The sequence below is a fragment of the Hyperolius riggenbachi genome, chromosome 8 (genome assembly GCF_040937935.1).
Source record: "Hyperolius riggenbachi isolate aHypRig1 chromosome 8, aHypRig1.pri, whole genome shotgun sequence".
Taxonomy (NCBI): domain Eukaryota; kingdom Metazoa; phylum Chordata; class Amphibia; order Anura; family Hyperoliidae; genus Hyperolius; species Hyperolius riggenbachi.
This window is the reverse complement of record NC_090653.1, coordinates 65,679,418-65,700,354: the sequence shown is the minus strand read 5'-3', so window position 1 is coordinate 65,700,354 and position 20,937 is coordinate 65,679,418. Positions and strand designations below refer to the sequence as shown.

The following is a 20,937-nucleotide window of genomic DNA, read 5'->3' as shown; positions in this document are numbered from 1 at the left end:
TGGAGTGGAGCAGCACAGCTGGATCCGGATCCGGAGATGTTGGCAGCATGTCGGAGGTGGAGGTGAGTGCTAAACAGCAGAGGGCCTGATTCCACAGGTCCCCCTTCTGCTGACCTCCCAGACCCCAACATTTTTTTTTGTTTTTATACAGGTTGTTACTCTTTAAGAATCCGGATCCGGACCGCAACCGTGTTCATACCGCACGGAAACCGTATGCAACCGGACCGGATCCGGACAGGAACCGTACGGTTCAGGTCCGATCCGGCTCCGGTGCGGTCCGGACATCCGGTGCGGTTTTTGCAAAACCGCAAGTGTGAACCGGCCCTAATTGGCTGGTAAACACCCCACTTTTCTAATAAACTCTCTTCCCCCCTGGAAGTGACAGACCACTAGAGTGTTTCCAGCTAGCTGTTTGCAGCTAGATTTGCTGTGTAAACTATCTAAACTTTAGATAAGATATATAGACAAGTTACTTGTTATAGTTAGTTTTTCCTCTCGGATCCGCTTTAATTTGAAATGCAAAGCTACTCACACACCAGAGAACCCCCTCCCCCAGTTCAGGCAGCCCCTTCACAGAACTCTCCTCCCCCAGATCCAGTGCTGCATTTATTCCTCCTGCTTTCCAGGGGGTGCTCTATCTCTATGGTGAAATCACCCTCTATGTGACAGACGATGATCTCACTCAAGGAATGAAGAGAAGTGAGTATTCTGCAAAAACCTGCTCAGCGGTCACCCTGACCCAGGACCGGGAATACCGCTAGCAACATGTTATCTTACCCTGAGCCTGGGTTGAGAATACCAGCGGGGAGGTTATTAAAGCTTGGAATATTTTATGATTACTTATTGGTCTGCTGTGGTTATGTGGACTTACTGTGTTTTTTTTTTTTCCCTTTTCTTATTCTCCACTTTTGTCACCAGCTCACACTCTCCCTTATCTTGAGCCTATCTAGATCTCTCTTATTCCTTTTCACATTCTATTTGTTTCTCTCCAAATAAGTGAAGTCTTCAAACATGCCCTTTAAACTGTCCTCTTTAGACAAAACAAATATCCTGACCTAGTTACACTGATCCACTTTTATTTCCTCCCGAACTTGCTGATGAGGTGCTCAGAGTCATCTCAGCTACAGTTTACTCTTCGCCTTGCCTAGACATTCTACCATACAAAGTAACAGTCATTTGCTTTTATCTGCCACGCAAGGTATTCTCTCACTTTAATTTAACTTGCATCTGTCAGGTTAATCTCTTCTATCCCTGTACCGCTTATCACATGATTGCAGAACACTGGTAACTGTTTGTTCAGCAGCATATAACACTTTGTAAAAAGATATAAACATTTGATCCAGACACTACTGATGCCTGAAAGATCAGTAAGACCGCAAGGCAATAGGCATTGTTTAAAAGGAAATAAATATGGCAACTTCCATAGCCCTCTCGCTTCAGGTATTCTTTAAAGAGAACCAGTGATGAAGCACCCTCATGTATTTTACCATATATATTAATGGGAACATGACAGTAAACACCTACTCTGCGCTTGGTTTCCTTTTTCACTGCTCAGTTTGCCTGTTAGCAGCTCTGATAAGAATCCCAGACTGAGCATTCAGTCTAGCTTTTCCCCATAATGATTATAGCTGAGTCAGTCTTCTGTGATGTCTTTTCAAGCCCAAGCCTGCCCCCTTGTGGCTCTGCTTTCCTGCTATGTATCCTTGTAGCAGGTCTGGGCCCATTCACACCTGAGCGGTTAACGGGTGATTACAGCTAATCGCTAAAGCGCTAGTGCTTTGTAAAGTGCTAGTGCTATATTACCCTATAGCGGTGTTCTCACTGCCGCGATTGGCGCAGATCTTGGGCGTTTTGCTATTAGCACCAATCGCAAAGCCTGTTCCCTGCAGCATTTTGCCGCGATTCTGGAGCGATCACGGTACAGTGCTTAATAAGGCGCAGACTGTGATTGCTCTGAATCATGGAAGTGTCCAGTGATTTTACTGCCCTAATCGTGGTAAAATCACTTGCGCAAAACGCTAGCGCTAAGTGTGCTTTCTTGTTGAGGTATAGGAAGATGAAGATCACACAGTCCCGACTTAAAGAAAATGGGCTGAGCACTTAAAGGGAAGGTTCAAGCAAAATAAAAAAATGAGTTTCACTTACCGGGGGCTTCTACTAGCCCCATGCAGCCATCCTGTGCCCTCGTAGTCTCTCACTGCTGCTCCAGTCCCCCGCTGGCAGCTTCCTGACCTCGGAGGTCGGCAGGACGCATTGCGTACATTTTTACGCATTCCCGATAGTGCAGGAACATTAACGCATACATTTTTACGCGTTACTGGTTCAATGCGTACATTTTTACGCATTGAACCAGTAATGCGTAAAAATGTATGTATTAATGTTCCTGTACTAGCGGGAATGCGTAAAAATGTATGCAATGCGTCCCGCCGACCTCCGAGGTCGGCAAGCTGCCAGCGGGGGACTGGAGCAGCAGTGAGAGACTACGAGGGCACAGGATGGTTGCATGGGGCTGGTAGAAGCCCCCGGTAAGTGAAACTCATTTTTTTATTTTGCTTGGACATTCCCTTTAACCACTTTCGGATTTCTGCCACGTATATACACGCCCCTGTTGAATTCATCAGCAGATAAGGGGCGTGTATATACGCTCCGCGCTGTTTATCTCCGCTGTGTGCGATCGAGGACGCGCATGCGCGCGCACCCGTGTCCGTCCTGCCGCTCGGCTGTTAGAGAACGGGAACTAAGTTCCCTACAGCCGCTACTGTGCCCCAGTATAGTACGATCACTGCCAAAGGCAATGGCAGTGATCGTAATCACAAATGTAAACATGCTCGCTGTCAGGGGGAGATCGCAGGCACGATCGTGCACGCGCATGCGCGTGAATGCGCGTGCACCTGCCGGGCACTGATTGGCTGTGGTTGTTGAGAGGGAACTCTTGTTCCCTTAAGCCAATCACAGTGCATTTAGAATTGAATGATTGCTGCCATAGCCAATGGCAGTGATCATTCATAAAAAGTTTGTAAACATGTTACAAACTATTTCTTGCTGTAATAGTTACTGAGATCACTCGTGAGAGAGATCTCAGATAACTTGACCTGCAAGAGATTGAGGTTAGCAACATTTAATATAAACTGATCTGATCCTGACCCTGATCTGCCCATTAACCCCTTCCCTCCCTTGTCAGTCCAATTGTCACTCCAATTTATTGGACACCTGTCACTCACTTCAGTGGGTATACACTTTAGTGGTATATATATATATATATATATATATATATATATATATATATACATATACATATACATATACATATACATACATATACACTGCAGATCTATATACCCTATATCCTATATATATATATATATATATATATATATATATATATATATATATATATATATATATATATATATATATATATATATATATATATATATATATATATATATATACACCGCAGTGTGTTTTTTCACCCTAACTGCCATCTTATTGGAAAAGAAAACTTTTTCCCTGCCTCACTTCGCTTAGTAAAGATGGCAAAGAGGCTTTATACAGCAGCCCAGGCAGCCGCCATGCTGCAAGATGACAGCAGCAGCAGCAGCGAAGGGGAAGAAATTGAGGAGTCAGATAGTGACTGGCTGCCTTCAGCGGACACTGACTCTCTTTCAGAGAGTGACTCAGAATCTGACATCTCAGAGTCTGATGATGAGCAACCAACATCCCGGGGTGCCATCAGAGAGGAGAGATATGATAGTGACACCGACACTGCACCAGAAGAGGAATCAGAAGGGGAATCACCAGTAGCTATCACCAGCCATGAGAACGTCAGAGGTCAGAGGGCTGCCAGGCCAAGGCAGAGCATTCCAGCGAGGGCAGCACAGCTACCCTATGAGCTCAGTCACCCCCAGTGGTCACCCTCTAATATGGAGGTCCCTACTATCCCTCCCTTTACAGCCAGGAGTGGAATTCTAGTGGACACTGCCAATATGCAGCCAATAGATCTTTTGAGTCTGTTCATGCCAGAGACCTTCCTTCAATATATTTGCGAACAGACAAATATATACGCCCACCAAAGAATTGGGGAAAATCCCACCTCACATTTTGCGGCAAACTGGATACCCACAAGTATCCCTGAGCTAAAGGTCTTCTTGGGCTTGACCTTCAACATGGGCCTTTGTCATAAACCAGAGCTACATCACTACTGGTCCAAAGACCCCATTCACTGTATGCCCATTTATTCCGCCACCATGCCTAGACGCCGGTACCAAATGTTGCTTAGCTGCATGCACTTCGTCAACAATGACGAGCAACTCCCCTCTGACGACCCAGCCTATGACCGGCTATTCAAATTGCGGCCCCTCGTCAATCATTTTAATAAGACCTTCCAGGAGACCTATATACCATCACAACAAATCGCAATCGATGAGTCCCTAGTCCCATTCCATGGAAGACTAGGGATCAAGCAATATATACCCAGCAAGCGGTCACGTTATGGAGTGAAGCTCTACAAGCTGTGTGAGAGCGGGAGTGGATACACCTTTTCATTTAAGATCTATGAGGGAAAGGACAGCTTGATCGAGCCAGCTGGATGCCCTCCCTACATGGGTACTAGTGAAAGAATTGTCCTTGACTTGCTGAACCCTCTACTCCATCAAGGGTACCACCTGTATGTGGACAATTTTTACAGCAGCGTCCCTTTATTTAAATATTTATTTTCTGCTCAGACACCAGCCTGCGGGACTGTTAGGGCAAACAGGAAAGGGCTGCCACCGCAGGTCCTGACTAAAAAGTTAAAAAGTGGGGAGACCTACAGCAACCGCAATAATGAACTGCTGGCGCTAAAATTTAAGGACAAAAGGGATGTCTTCATTTTGACCACAATCCACTCCGAGGCTACGACACCAGTCGTGTCTCGTAGAGTGACCATCAACAAACCAGTGGCTATTGTGGACTACAATAGATTCATGGGGGCAGTAGATTTGGCCGACCAGGTGCTTGCTCCATACAGGATTGACAGAAAAAGGAAGGCCTGGTATAAAAAGGTGGCACTGTATCTGATGCAGGTTTCCATCCATAATGCCTTTCTCATCTACAAGAAAGCAGGCAACGGGGGCACTTTCCTCAAATTTCAGGAGCAGGTGATAACATCACTCATATTCCAGTCTGGACAACCGGCCATGAACCCAGACCTACTCGTTTCTGAAGATGTGATCCGACTTCACGCAAGGCATTTTCCTGCCCCACTTCCCCCTACTACATCAAAGCAGCATCCACAAAAACGATGCAAAGTTTGCCGCAGAAATGGAGCAAGAAGAGACACAAGATACCATTGTCCTCAGTGTCCATCAAAAGCAGCATTGTGCCTTGTTCCCTGCTTTGAAGTGTATCATACAGTCTTCCGCTATTAGTTTTTTTTTTTTTTTTCTTAACTCTGTTAGGTTTGGTTCACACTGCAATATTTTTGGTGTTGGTTGAAATGCTGAGTGATTTGAAAAGCTCTTGCTAATGCATTGCTAGGAATGATTTTTATATAATCACACTGCTCAAGTGAGAACACACATATAGCATTACATTAGCAAGTGCTAGTGTACCAGAGCTGTATTACAGTAAAGGTTTTATACATACCCGGGGCTTCCTCCTGCCCCATGCGCACGGATCGCTCCCACACCACCATCCTCAGTCTTCTCCATCTTCTGTACCGGGTCCTGTTAGTTCAGCCAGTCGCGGCCAGTCTGCGCAGGAGAAGAGCACCCTCTATGTATCTCTCCAGCGGCTGCTGGAGAGATACACAAAGAGCGCACTTCACTTACGTCAGACTGGCCGCGATTGGTTGAACTTACGGGGACCCGGTACAGAAGACGGAGAAGACTGAGGATGGTGATGTGGGAGCGATCCGTGCGCATGGGGCAGGAGGAAGCCCCGGGTATGTATAAAACATTTACTGTAATACAGCTCTGGTACACTAGCACTTGCGAATGTAATGCTATATGTGTGTTCTCACTTGAGCAGTGTGATTATATAAAAATCATTCATAGCAATGCATTAGCAAGAGCTTTTCAAATCACTTAGCATTTCAACCAACACTTTAATATTGCAGTGTGAACTAACCCTTAGTGTTTTTTTTTTTGCTTTGTTTTTTTTTGCTCTTTCACTGGACATTTTGTTTTTTTACTGGTCTTTACTTGACCTTCTGGATGTGACCTCTGGCATGACTGACTGGAATCTGACCACTGGCATGGCTACCAACCACCTTCTGACCACTGGCATGGCTACCAACCACCTTCTGACCACTGGCATGGCTACCAACCACCTTCTGACCACTGGCATGGCTACCAACCACCTTCTGACCACTGGCATGGCTACCAACCACCTTCTGACCACCGGCATGGCTACCAACCACCTTCTGACTACTGGCATGGCTACCAACCACCTTCTGACCACTGGCATGGCTACCAACCACCTTCTGACCACTGGCATGGCTACCAACCACCTTCTGACCACTGGCATGGCTACCAACCACCACCTGATCACTGGCTTGGCTACCAACCACCTTCTGACCTCTGACATGGCTGCCGAACACCCTCTGATCTCTGACCATCTTCTGGCTTCCACGTGTCAACAGCTTCTTCAATGGTGAGTACCACTGTGTTTGTTTTTATGTTTAGATACCTTGCTGTAATCCCATGTAGTATGAGAACTTGCCCACACAATCTGTTAGCCCTCATACTATATGGATGTGGTCAAATTGACCAATCATTGGCCAAACAAAATTTAATGTTCACTTTAATTCTAAATGTTTGACTATTTATATGAGATATCATTTTAACCGTGACAAGCGAGAGAACAGAATTTGGGGTGTATTATTGTTGAGGCCTATGTTATATGCATTTTTTTTTTGCCCCGAAGTGAAAACAACTAAAAAAAATAGCATTTTCAAAGTTATGATGCAATTTTAGCAAAACCAGATTTGTCAAACTGTTACACAATATGTATATCTGAGTAGGCCTGGGTCTCTAGTTTTCAGAATGGTGACATTTGTGACCTGTATAGAATGTTCGGAGACTCCAGGGGCTTTGCTAACAAAGAAAGGCTGTATTACTTTTGATGCAAAAAATGGCTTTGAAAAATCCAATGGTGCTACTTGTAGTTAACAGTGTGCCGTGTGCCCAAGAAGTTATCTAACTGTGTATATGATATATCATTTTAACCGTGACAAGCAAGAGAATAGAATTTGGGGTGTATTATTGTTGAGGCCTATGTTATATGCATTTTTTTTTTTGCCCCGAAGTGAAAACAACTGTAAAAAAAATAGCATTTTCAAAGTTATGATGCAATTTTAGCAAAACCAGATTTGTCAAACTGTTACACAATATGTATATCTGAGTAGGCCTGGGTCTCTAGTTTTCAGAATGGTGACATTTGTGACCTGTATAGAATGTTCTGAGACTCCAGGGGCTTTGCTAACAAAGAAAGGCTGTATTACTTTTGATGCAAAAAATGGCCTTGAAAAATCCAATGGTGCTACTTGTAGTTAACAGTGTGCCGTGTGCCCAAGAAGTTATCTAACTGTGTATATGATATATCATTTTAACCGTGACAAGCAAGAGAATAGAATTTGGGGTGTATTATTGTTGAGGCCTATGTTATATGCATTTTTTTTTGCCCCGAAGTGAAAACAACTGTAAAAAAATAGCATTTTCAAAGTTATGATGCAATTTTAGCAAAACCAGATTTGTCAAACTGTTACACAATATGTATATCTGAGTAGGCCTGGGTCTCTAGTTTTCAGAATGGTGACATTTGTGACCTGTATAGAATGTTCTGAGACTCCAGGGGCTTTGCTAACAAAGAAAGGCTGTATTACTTTTGATGCAAAAAATGGCCTTGAAAAATCCAATGGTGCTACTTGTAGTTAACAGTGTGCCGTGTGCCCAAGAAGTTATCTAACTGTGTATATGATATATCATTTTAACCGTGACAAGCAAGAGAATAGAATTTGGGGTGTATTATTGTTGAGGCCTATGTTATATGCATTTTTTTTTTGCCCCGAAGTGAAAACAACTGTAAAAAAATAGCATTTTCAAAGTTATGATGCAATTTTAGCAAAACCAGATTTGTCAAACTGTTACACAATATGTATATCTGAGTAGGCCTGGGTCTCTAGTTTTCAGAATGGTGACATTTGTGACCTGTATAGAATGTTCTGAGACTCCAGGGGCTTTGCTAACAAAGAAAGGCTGTATTACTTTTGATGCAAAAAATGGCCTTGAAAAATCCAATGGTGCTACTTGTAGTTAACAGTGTGCCGTGTGCCCAAGAAGTTATCTAACTGTGTATATGATATATCATTTTAACCGTGACAAGCAAGAGAATATAATTTGGGACATATTATGGCTGAGGCATATGTCATGTGAATTCTTTTTAGTCACAAACTGAATCAAAAGTAATAAAATTGTTGTTTTCCTATACTGTGTTCCAAAATAAAATACTTGTAAAAAAAAAAAAAGGGACAGAATTGAAAAGAGAATACCAAAAAGTTACCTCAGGGACTCGGCTTTATAAATATGTATGCCATGAGGGTGTATTACTGTTAACTTTGCAAATAAGAGCTTGTAATAACTAATAGAGTACAATGAGAAAACAAAAAACACAAAATGGAAAAATACATCTTGATTTCCAAATAATATATTGTCGCCATACATTGTACTAGGAACATAATTTAAATGTTGGAATAACCAGGACAAATTAGACAATTAAATGTGTGGGCTTTACCTATGGTAACATTGTTTATTTTAAAACTATAGTGGATGGAAATTGAGAAATAGTGTATTTTTTTTTTTTTTTTCTCTTTTTCCCTTTAAAATGCATAGAAAATGAAGTAATTACTAAAAACAAATACCACCACCAAAAAGCCTAATTGGTGGCGAAAAAAACAAGATATAGATCATTTAGTTGTGATTAGTAGTGATACAATTATTGGGGAATGATTGGGAGGAGTGCAGACAGGTGACAAATGCTCTGGTTTTTAAGAGAAAAAACCTGTGGTAGGGAAGTGGTTAAAGGACCACTATCAAAAAATTTTTTTAAAGATTAAAATTCATGTCCAAATTAGATGTCCATTTGTATTGGTCTCAGAGCAAATGAACTATAAATTACTCTTTCTGACGTGGCTGTGACTTTAGCTTGGTACACACTTTCAATCATGATTGGCAAATCACTCAGCAATTTTACCACCTCCATGTACTATGAGGGTTTAGCTACACAATCTGCTCATAGTATTCAATATCCAAAAATGGTCAGCGATTGGCCAATCATGATTAAAACACACTGTAGCAGGTTTTACAGGAGGAAATAAAAATGAATAGAGCTAGCCTCATCTCATGAGAAGAACTGTTACCATATACCACATGCACGCACGCACACACACAGAGACACACACACACACAGACACACACACAGACACGCACACAGACACAGACACAGACAAGCACACAGACAAGCACACAGACACGAACACAGACACGAACACAGACACGCACACAGACACGCACACAGACACGCACACAGACACGAACACAGACAAGAACACAGACAAGCACACAGACACGAACACAGACAAGCACACAGACACGAACACAGACACGAACACAGACACGCACACAGACACGCACACAGACACGAACACAGACACGAACACAGACACGAACACAGACACGCACACAGACAAGCACACAGACACGCACACAGACACGCACACAGACACGCACACAGACACGCACACAGACACAGACACGCACACAGACAAGCATACAGACACGAACACAGACACAGACACAGACACGCACACAGACAAGCACACAGACACGAACACAGACACGCACACAGACACGCACACAGACACGAACACAGACACGAACACAGACACGCACACAGACACGCACACAGACACGCACACAGACACGAACACAGACACGAACACAGACACGAACACAGACACAGACACGCACACAGACAAGCACACAGACACGCACACAGACACGCACACAGACACGAACACAGACACGAACACAGACACACGCACACAGACACGCACACAGACACACGCACACAGACACACGCACACGCACAATAGCAGCAGTATACTGTATATCAGATCTACAACTCACCGTGAGCAGCAGTATCACATCCTTGTTGGCCTTGAATGGCGGAGTGGCTTTCTGCAGCTGCCGCAGCTCCAGGATGTGCTGATACAGACTCTGTAGTTTGCTGACATTGATCTTCCCATTGTCCAGGTGGTCAGGTAAAGCTTCATTAAGAGAAACCAGGTCCTTTAGCTGAACCCCAAGAATCGGGATTTTGAAGCCTCCGCATTCATTATACACCCTCCGATAGGTGCTGTAGTTGCTGCTTGAGGACAGGAGTTCTGTCATCTCACTCAGTGTCTGCGCATGGAAATACAACACAGAGTCAACCTAGAGGCTTCCTACAATATCCCAAACTAGAACAAGGTGCTACCATTCCTTGCCAGACAATACAAACATGATAGACTCCCATTATTCAGCCTATTGGGGCCTAGAGGAGAATTCCCTTCACTTGCCTTACAGAGACCCTAAAGGGTCCTTTTACTCTATATCAGTTACTGTCAGTTTGAGATCCATGTTTCTCTATGGCCCAGTTCACATTATACTCATTTTAAAAACGGACCTGACCTAAGAACGTCCTCTCTGCTCTAAAAAGATAAGCAATAGCATAATAACCTTTAAAAAAACATTTGTTACAGCTCATACAAATCCTGCAATACATCTGCAGTGTGTCTACTTCCTGCTTTCATGGAAGCAGACACATGGTTAACATCCTGCGTTTACAAATTAGCTGCTCTGTCAAGGCAGCCAGATGACTCAGCTGAGAGATCAAATTACAGTTGTGATTAGTCACAGAAGAGGGTTTATTAGACAGGCTAAACTCTCTAAAAAAAAACAAAAAAACAAACAAACAAACAAAAAAAAAAACATACAGGGTGGTGCATTTCTCTAGGTTTTCATTCTGTCCTATGTTCAGGTCCACTTTAACCCCCCTGGCGGTATAATTCCCACGGCTGCGCAGCCGCGGGAGGGTTTTTTTCACAGTTTTTTTTTTTTAGCATGTAGCTAGCCTAGCGCAAGCTACATGCTTCCCCCCCTCCCCGCGGCGTCCGCCCGTCCCCTCCGATCGCCGCCGGCGCTGCTTGCCCATAAGGAAATCCCGTTCTGAACGGGATTTCCTTGAGGGCTTCCCGTCACCATGGCGACGAACGTCGTGACGTCATCGACGTCGTGACGTCACAGGGAGTCCCGATTCCCCCAGTAGCGCAGCCTGGCGGCGATTGGCCAGGCTGCACAAGGGATATGCGGGGGGGGGGGTCCTGTTTCCGCGGCGGGTAGCGGTACATTGGCGGCGATCAGACCAAACACGCAGCTAGCAAAGTGCTAGCTGCGGGTTTGAAAAAAAAAAATATGTAAATCGGCCCAGCAGGGCCTGAGCGGCACCCTCCGGCGGCTTACCCCGTGTCACACACGGGGTTACTGCCGAGGAGGTTAACTGAAAGATTTTTTTACAATGCATTGCTAAGAAAAGTTAAAGGGAAGCGGAGGTGAGAAAGATATGGAGGCTGGCATGTTTATTTCCTTTTAAACAATGCACATTGCCTGGCTGTCCTGCTAATCCCCTGCCTCTAATACTTTAAGCCATAGACCCTGAACAAGCATGAAAACCAGATGTCTATGACAAATCTGACAAGATTAGCTGCATGCTTGTTTGTACGATTTAAACGCTACTGACCAGAAAGATCAGCAGGGCTGCCAGGCAACTGGTATTGTTTAAAAGGAAATGAATATGGCAGCTTCCATAGACATCACACCTCAGGTTCCTTTTAAAAACACATCATTTTTTAGTGAATTGTGTGAAAGTGGCACTACAGCTGTAATTTAGGCACGGAGTGGTCACTTTTCCAAGAAGAAAGGCGCAGAAATAAGCCTGAAAATGTCATAAGTCTTATTCAACCCACCAAATGTATCCGTGCTAAATTTTATTGTAAAGAGGATTCAAGTAACAGATTTCAACTAGGAATGGAGCCTTGATCATGAATATGACACAAGATCTTTAAACATATGGCCCCATTTGATTCATCTGCGAGTTCCCCTTAAAGAGAACCAGAGGTGACAGTGGAATGGAGGTTGCCATATTTATTTACTTTAATCAATACCAGTTGCCTGGCTATCCTGCTAATCTTTGACTGCAGTAGTGTCTGAATCACACAACTGAAACAAGCATGTGTCTAATCCAGTCAGACTTGAGTCACAACGACTGATCTGCATGCTTGTTCAGGGTCTATGGCTAAAAAGTATTAAAGGCAGAGGATCAGGAGGCAACGTGCTCCTATATTGCTGGCATTTACAGTAAGTAGTAGAAATCTGACATTACTAACAGATTTTGGGCTAGTCCATCTCTCTATAGGGGGTTCTCAGAATGGCCTTTATTTATTATAAAGACTCTCCATGAAAATGATTAATACAAAGATGGTGGCCAGCCTCCCTGCTTGCTGTACACTATTTTGGCAGTTGGACGGAGCAACTGCCATTCACTAAATGCTTTTAAAAATAAAGAAAACCCTGAGAACTCACCTATGAGAAGATGGGCTAGTCCAAAATCTGTCAGTAATGTCAGATTTCTACTACTGACTGTAAGTGACAGCAACATAGGAGAAAAGTAAACTAATTAAGGCCCGGTGCACACCAAAAACCGCTAGCAGATCCGCAAAATGCTAGCAGATTTTGAAACGCTTTTTTTTATTTTTCTATGGCGTTTTGCGGATTGCTGCTGCGGTTTTCAGTATAGTAGATTTCATATACTGTTACAGTAAAGCTGTTACTGAACAGCTTCTGTAACAAAAACGCCGGCAAAGCCGCTCTGAAGTGCCGTTTTTCAGAGTGGTTTGCGTTTTTCCTATACTTAACATTGAGGCAGAAACGCACCCGCAATCCAAAAAATGCCTCACCCCGGCATTTTTCGTTTCTGCAAAACGCCTCCTGCTCTGGTGTGCACCACCCCATTGAGATACATTGACCAAGCGGATCCGCAGCCGCAAGCGGCTGCAGAAACGCTGAAAAAGCCGCTCGGTGTGCACCAGCCCTTATGGCTCATTTTACTCTAGGAGAAATGTATTTATTTGTATGCGTTTTAAATGTTAAGATTTTCAAGGCCGTTCCTCTTTAAGGCCCGGTTCACACTGGCACAGATGGAAAACTCATCTGTGTAAAAATTGATCCGTGGTATGGATCAGTTTTTAAAAGGCTCAGATTTCCAGTTGTGACCCTTCGTTCTGTTATTGGGCGGTCAATTTGATGCATCGGTCGGTCTAGAAAAATAAGAAAAAAATAAAAAACTTGCGGTCCATTGGATCCTATGTCAATAGGATCCATCCACCTCCATTAGGGTCCATTCCGTTACGGTCCGCTAAACCGTTTTTTTTTTGTTCAGTGTGAACCGGGCCCAAGACTAATGTGGGCAGAGCAGATTATGGCAGTAATGAATATTACTGGTTCAGTGAAAGGTTAACCCTCTGTAAGATATGTTGCTGCACTCATATCACCTCACACAAATGTGTTGCACTTTCTGCAATTTCAGCGGGTTGTTCATATTAGACATGAGGAGGTTAACAAGCTTCAGCCTCTCGCTACTCTATTTCCTGTGCTGATGCAGGAGGGTGAAACCACGGAATGAGTGGTGAAGAAATCACCTTGTTCGTTCTTGTGGTGAGGTACTGTGGTAAAATTCTTAGAATGAGATAATGTGGCGGACCATGGTAGCAATCTTCATTTCCCATAAGTCTCTGCAGCAAGAAGCTGGCTGTGACTCACTCCCTGACACATATCAGACCCCTTAAATATTATTCTGCCTTTTGTTGTCACAACCCTCGGTCTTGTCTTACTTGTCTCACAGACTCTCCTCAAAATTTCCCGTAAAGTCATAAAACAAGAAGTAGTTAAGGGAGTGATTAACAGTAGTGTCCATTGCATAGCAGCGATGTTTCGTCTAAGATCTATTTAGGTACATAGGAACTTATATAAAACATTTTTTAACAAACGGTTAGGACAGGGACCCACTACAAATAGCAAAGGGATATCGCTATCGCTTTGTGTAAGCGATCTGAGGTGCGTTTTCTGGCGATTTAGGGTCCATTCACACTTTGTGCGTTTTCAGAGCGATTTTAGCTTTGCTGAAAATCGCTAGCGATTTGAAAAACGTGTGCACAATGAAAGTGGATGGAAGTGTTCTCATCAAAGCGTTTAGCGTTTTGCTGAAACACAAACGCGTTGCATGCAGCGTTTTCTGAGCGATTCTGGAGCGATTAGCGATTCAATAAAAGTATTTGAATTGAACTAAAAATCGCAAAACGCTAATCGCTGGAAAAACGCTCTCTATACAGTGAAAAATCGCTAGGAAAAAAACGCCAGAAAAACGCTCAGCGTTTTGCATTAGCGTTTAGCGATTTCTAGTGTGAATGGGCCCTTAGGTATTGTATTGAGCGGGAGCCCAAACGCTCACAAAATCCTGCATGTCCTGCGATTACGATTGGCCCCAATCCCAATACCATAGACTTACATTAGCAAAGCGTTTTTGAAAATACTGGAGCTACAAAAACACTGAAAGCGCTCTAGTGGGTCCCAGGCCTTAGAATTATAGGGCTGAGGGTGTGAATTCTATCTTCAATAGTGGACCTGAACTCTTGCACAGGACAGAAAGAAAGCATAGAGAAATGTGTGTACTTAGAGAGTTTAGCTTGTCTTCCCCCTCATCTGTGTCTAATCACAAGTTGTAATTTGATCTCTACCCTGGGTCACCTGACTGCCACGGCAGATAAACCGCTAACATGTCTGCTTCCATGAATCAGGAAGTAGAAACAGTACAGATTTATTTTAGGATTTGTATCAGCTGAAAAAAAAAAAACAGAGAAATGCTTTTCTTTTAAGGTTATTATGCTGTTGCTTATCTTTTAGAGCAGTGAGGACATTCTGAGTTCAGGTCTGAGTCTGACACACATTCTCTAGGGGTTTAAAGCAATCACATAAGGTACCAAAATCTAAAACACAGTTTAAAGGACACCTGACGGGAGGTGGATATGGAGGCAGCCATATGTACCAGTGTTTCTTTTTAAGCAATACCAGTTGCTTGACTATTCTGTTTATCCTCTGCCTCTAATACTTTTAACCATAGACCCTGAACAAGCATGCAGCACATCAGGTGTCTGACAAGATTAGCTGCATGCTTGTTTCTGGTGCGATTCAGGCAAAGGTTGCAAAAATGTTGCCACCTAGTTACTGAGTTTATAAGAAGACCAGATCACTTGTGGTCTCCTGTGTTCCCCATCCTACTGCAATGGAAGCTCATCCCCCAAGACTCTATCAGAGATCCAAGCAGCGACCAGTGCTTAACTTAATCTGTAACATAATGTGGTACTTTCCCGTTAGCCGGGCGCATCCGGCAGGTGGCGCTAATTACATTAATAGTTCACGTAACAAAAGTGTTAATGTAACCGATTGTATTGTGTTTTTACTGGCTGTCTCGCTGCGGCCAAATGTATTGTAAAAAGTGAGTTAATTGAATTAAAATGAAGGCGGCGGCAATATAACAGATGAAGCCGCGGCTTCGTCTCTCTCTCCTCCCCCTTGCCCTCTCCCTCTCTCTCCTATACAATACTGGCAGCCGGCGGGGACATGCGTGTCCCCCCCAGAGTCATTTGTCATGGCAGGGAATCCTGGTTGTTTTCTTGCGACGAACGACTCCTCTCTAAACTTTAAATTAAAAAAAATAAATAAAAAAAATACCACCACTAGTGACCATAATAAAGCAGGTTCCATTTGCAAAACAGGTGGAAAATGTTTTCTTCACCTTTAATACATCTTGGGACAGGTAGCTATGTGTCTCCTTCAACCTGGAGATGGCGCTGTGACACAGTCCTCCAATCATTGCCATCAGGGTATTAAAGTTCTGGAGTTTTCTGAGTTTCTGTAAAATGAATAAATGACATGTGAAAAAAACCAAACAAACACCCGCGTGGAGCGACGACGTGGTTCCCATTGTATTTTCCTTGGAGCTTCATGTAACCTTAAAGAAGACTTTGAGGCATCACTAAATCCTGCTGTATTTTAAATTGTATTTAACCACTTGAGGACTGCAGTATTAAACCCCCCTAAAGACCAGGCCATTTTTCTTGAAACTGGCCACTGCAGCTTTAAGGCCTTGCTGCAGGGCCGCACAACACAGCACACAAGTGATTCCCCCCCCCCTTTTCTCCCCAACAACAGAGCTCTCTATTGGTGGGATCTGATCGCTCCCCCAGTGTTTAGTTTATTTGGTACTTCTCCGTTAGCCAGGCGCATCCAGCAGGTGGTGCTAAATACTATTCCCCCTCCAGGCCGCCATGGATAGTAGGGAAAGATGTAACTCTGGTGGAGTTTTGTCGCTACCTACAGGATGCGCCCGGCTAACGGAAAAGAACCGTTTTTTTAAACATATATTTATTTTTATAATATTTTTTTTTCCATTAATAGTTTGCGTTTGTGGAAAAAAATGACCCGCTCTGGTGTGCACCAGCCCATTCACTTTCATTACCCAAGCGGTTTTCCCCCTGCAAGCGTTTTAAAAGACGCTCCACAACCGCTCTGGTGTGCACCAGCCCACACACACAAAGAAAACAAAACACTGGAAACCACCCTGTGTCTGCAATACAAAAACAAAACTGTTACCAATAGACTGTACAGAATATAGAGATTAAGGGCTCGTTCACAACTAAGCGGGAATTGCGTGATTCCCGGTCACCGCAAACCAGAATCAGAATCAATTTTATTTCGCCAAGTAAGTTTGCACCTACAAGGAATTTGTCTTGGCAGTTGCTTAACAAGCACAAACAAAAACAATACAAGGACAGACAGTGTGTATATTACAAGTCGAGGACATTATAAGTATAGTGGCAGTAAGCAATGTGAGAATTGTTCATTTACAGTTCTGCGCTGATTACTATCAAGTCCTAGCAGCTCTAACGTGGTTCAGCATTAAATGGCTACCGCTTGAGGAAAAAAAGCTGTTCCTGTGTCTGGAGGTTTTGGTAGCGATTGACCGGAATCTTACTCCTGAAGGCATGCGCTGGAAGATGGAGTGAGCTGGGTGAGAGGGGTCAGAGGCAATTTTGGTTGCTCTCTTTCTGCACCTGCTAGCGTAAAGATCCTGCAGGGAAGGTAAGCTACAGCCAATTATCCTTTCCGCTGTTCGGATGATGCGCTGCAGCCTCCCCTTTTCTAATGCTGAGCAGGAGCTGAACCATACAGTCATAGATGATGTTATGGTGGATTCGATGATTGCAGTGTAGAACTGCACCATTAAATTTTGAGGTAGGCCAAACTTTTTCAGCTGCCGTAGATGGTACATCCTCTGTTGCGCTTTCTTGACAATAGTGGCCGTATTGTTATCCCATTTTAGGTTGTGTGAGATTGTGGACCCAAGAAACTTGAATGACTCTACCTGGGTTATTGTGGATCCATTTATGGTTAAGGGGAGGTGCTGGGGGGGGGGGGGGGAGATCTCCTAAAGTCTACTCTCATCTCCATGGTTTTGAGAGCATTTAGTTCCAAGTTGTTGCTGCTGCACCAGGAGGAAAGCTTTCCCACCACATGCCTGTATGCAGATTCCTCCCCGTTTTGTATGAGACCAACTACTGTTGTGTCATCTGCAAACTTCAGAACCTTAACAGATGGATCTGTGGAGATGCAGTCATTGGTGTACAGTGAGTAGAGCAGTGGGGAAAGCACACAGCCCTGGGGTGCACCAGTACTGACTGTCAGAGAGCTTGATGTGTGTTTACCAAGTCTAACACGCTGTCTCCTATCGGTTAGAAAATCGGTTATCCATTTGCAGATGGATTCAGGTATGTGTAGCTGGGAGAGCTTGCTGTGTAGCAGAGATGGCATTATGGTATTAAATGCAGAGCTGTAATCTATAAATAAAATCCTGGTGTAGGTTCCTGGGGTGTCTAGATGCTGTAGTACATAATGCATACACATGTTCACAGCATCATCTGCGGATCTATTAGGCCCGTAGGCAAATTGCAGAGTCCAGCAGGGGATCTGTTATAGATTTCAGATAAGCCATTAACAGTTTTTCGAATGCTTTCATGACCAATGATGTCAGGGCAACAGGCCTGTAATCATTTAAACATGTAGGTTTTGAATTTTTTGGGATTGGTACAATAGTTGAGCTTTTAAAACAGGCCGGAACAATTGAGAGTTCGAGAGATGCTTTGAATATGTCTGAATACAGGAGCTAATTGATCGGCACAGAGTTTCAGGCATTTCGCAGAGACAGAGTCTGGCCCCACTGCTTTCCTAGTGTTTTGTCTTTTGAAGAGTCTGTTTATATCTGATTGGCATATTGTTAGAGCATGCACATCTGGGGACAGGTCAATAGATTGTGTCTGGCCTCCTGTGTTGTGTAGATGCTGAGGCACCGCAGGGGGTGGAGACGTTGGCTGGCAGGAAGAGTGTTCAGTTTGCCTGCTGCAGAGATGGAAATGATGCGAATTGACTTGGTGTGTTTGGCTTTTGTTGCTAGTGTCAAACCTGCAATAAAATGTATTAACCACTAAAATGTAACCACTAGCGTTTTTTAAAAATGCTTAGCCCATGTTATCCTATGGCAGTGTTCTCTCGCAGGCGTTTTGCTTTAATCGCAAATGCGCTACCTGCAGCCTTTAGACGGCGGTTCTGGAGCGATCACGATTAGCATGTATAGAACCGCTAATCGCGATTGCTCCCAAAACGCTACTTTGTCCAGTGATTTTTCCATGTTAATCGCGAAAAAAAAAAGCACTCCCCATTTCAAGTGTGAACGGGGCCTTAGACGGAAAGCAAACAAAAGTGAAATTTCCCCCTAAGCAAACCAATCATCTAAAGCAGTGTTCCCCAACCCTGTCCTTAATGCCCACCAACAGGTGTGCATGTTTTGTGGAAATCCTCAGAGGTAGTTAATCAGCTCTGCTGAGACACTAATTACCTCACCTGTGAATGTTTTTTTTTTTTTTTGCAAAACATGGACTGTTGGTGGGCCTTGAGCACCGGAGCAGTGCTTTTCGGCACTGCTAGATTTGGGCGCAGCCGGCGCCACCATAGGCTACAATAGGAATCACAACTGAGCGGCGCTCAGTGAGTAACGTTGGCGCCATCAGAAGACTGAGCCGAGGTTGCTTAAAAAGCACAATAATTCAGCCTCCAGCAATCGCTGGAAGCCGAATTATATCATTCCCCACCATCCATGGCGGCCTGGAGGGGGAATAGTAATTAATACGGCCCGGACTTGTGCAGAAGCAGGATCAGCCATATACTGGCTGTATCCTGCGCCCAAGTCTACCGGCGCCGATTTCAAATGTATGCTTGAGGACAGGGTTGGGGAACTCTGATCTAAAGGAAACCTAATGCTGGGAATACACGGTTCATTCAGGGGCGTAGCAATAGGGGTTGCAGAGGTTGCGACCGCATCGGGGCCCTTGGGCCAGAGGGGCCCCGTAGAGCCCTCCCTCAACTACAGAATTAGCTCTCTATTGCTCCTGTGCTCACAATAATCACTTCTATAGATACTTTGAATAGTGGTAATCATTAACAAACTGTTCCCCATCCCCTTCTTGCACCTCTGACACTGTAGTTGCCATTGGCAGGTTTTGGTGCGCCGTATCAATTGTTATGTATAGAGTGCTTGGGGGGCCCCATTGTAATACTTGCATCGGGGCCCACAGCTCCTTAGCTACGCCACTGGGTTCATTTTTTAGGCGATTAGATGGTTCTATAGATAATTTCCGACATGTCTGATCTTCCTTTCGACTCTTTCGCCGCTCGATTTCTGATAGAAGTGAATAGAAAAAGATAAGCAAAACGAGCTGAAGGTAATATTGACTGCTGAATCGAACGGCAAAAACGATCGAGAGGAGAAACGCACGGCAGAAACGAACCTTGTATTCCCAGCATAAGGCCCCTGTCACACTGTCAATGGTTGTGGCTAATCATGGGCTGCAAGCAGACACATTGCAATGTAATATACCTCTAGATGTGGCCAGTCCTAGCTAGAGATGGTCAAACTGATCATTCTGGTTTGCATACATCACAGGAGCCTACACTATAGGCACAGAAGTCCTGGCACCCTAGACTTCGCCCTTCCTAAACCTACGAACACCCACCGAAATGCACCACAAGTGTGCTGGCTGGCCCAGCTGTCACTTCTCCCTGGCACATCATGTACATGTCCCCCTTAGTATTATGTAGCCAGTGCGATCCTCGGTATTAAGTAGCTAGAGGTGTCCTCAAGTGTTATGTATTAGGTAGCTAGAGGTGCCCCCGACTGAAGGGAGATCTGGTCAGTGGAATGTAGAGAGCAGGATGAGTAACCTCTCATTTACACTCTGCTTGGAATTCTGCATAAGGAAGGAGGGAGGGAGGCACTTGGGGAGGGGAATGGAGCGCCTTTCCATCATCAGGCGCCTATAGGCACAAGCTTACAGTGCCTTATGGTAAATCCAGCACAACGAATTAAATGCCAACTGAATGCAGCTTGGGACTGCACTTTGATGATATTGATTAGCCCAATTCCAAGCTGCATATAATTTGCTGGTAATGAGCATGGAAGCTGCATAAATAAGTACCTCTCTGACCGTCTGTAGTCCTAACTGTATGAATGGGGCAGACATGTTGCTCTGCTCATTGTCAGGCAGCATGTTCTGTTCTACAGAGAGAGCAAAAAGGAGGAGGAGTTTACAATGCCTCACTTTAGCATGGTTGGGGAGCATATTTGCAAATCATCTCCTTGCCTCCCCTCCATAGACCCAAAAGTGGTAAGTTGACTCTTTACTAAACATTTAGG

At 44.1% G+C, this 20,937-nt stretch overlaps 1 protein-coding gene across 4 annotated transcripts in view; it reads right to left on the bottom strand.

The window, feature by feature from the left end:
• Positions 1–20,937, bottom strand: part of RASGRP4 (RAS guanyl releasing protein 4) — a 93,365-nt gene that overhangs the window by 27,098 nt on the left and 45,330 nt on the right. For all 4 annotated transcript variants that reach the window (XM_068250564.1, XM_068250562.1, XM_068250563.1 and 1 more), the window contains exons 8-9: positions 15,928–16,044; positions 10,167–10,442 (exon numbers count right to left, since the gene is read on the bottom strand). In XM_068250564.1, coding sequence (XP_068106665.1) covers positions 10,167–10,442; positions 15,928–16,044 — 393 coding nt within the window. The remainder of the gene's footprint in view (positions 1–10,166; positions 10,443–15,927; positions 16,045–20,937) is intronic.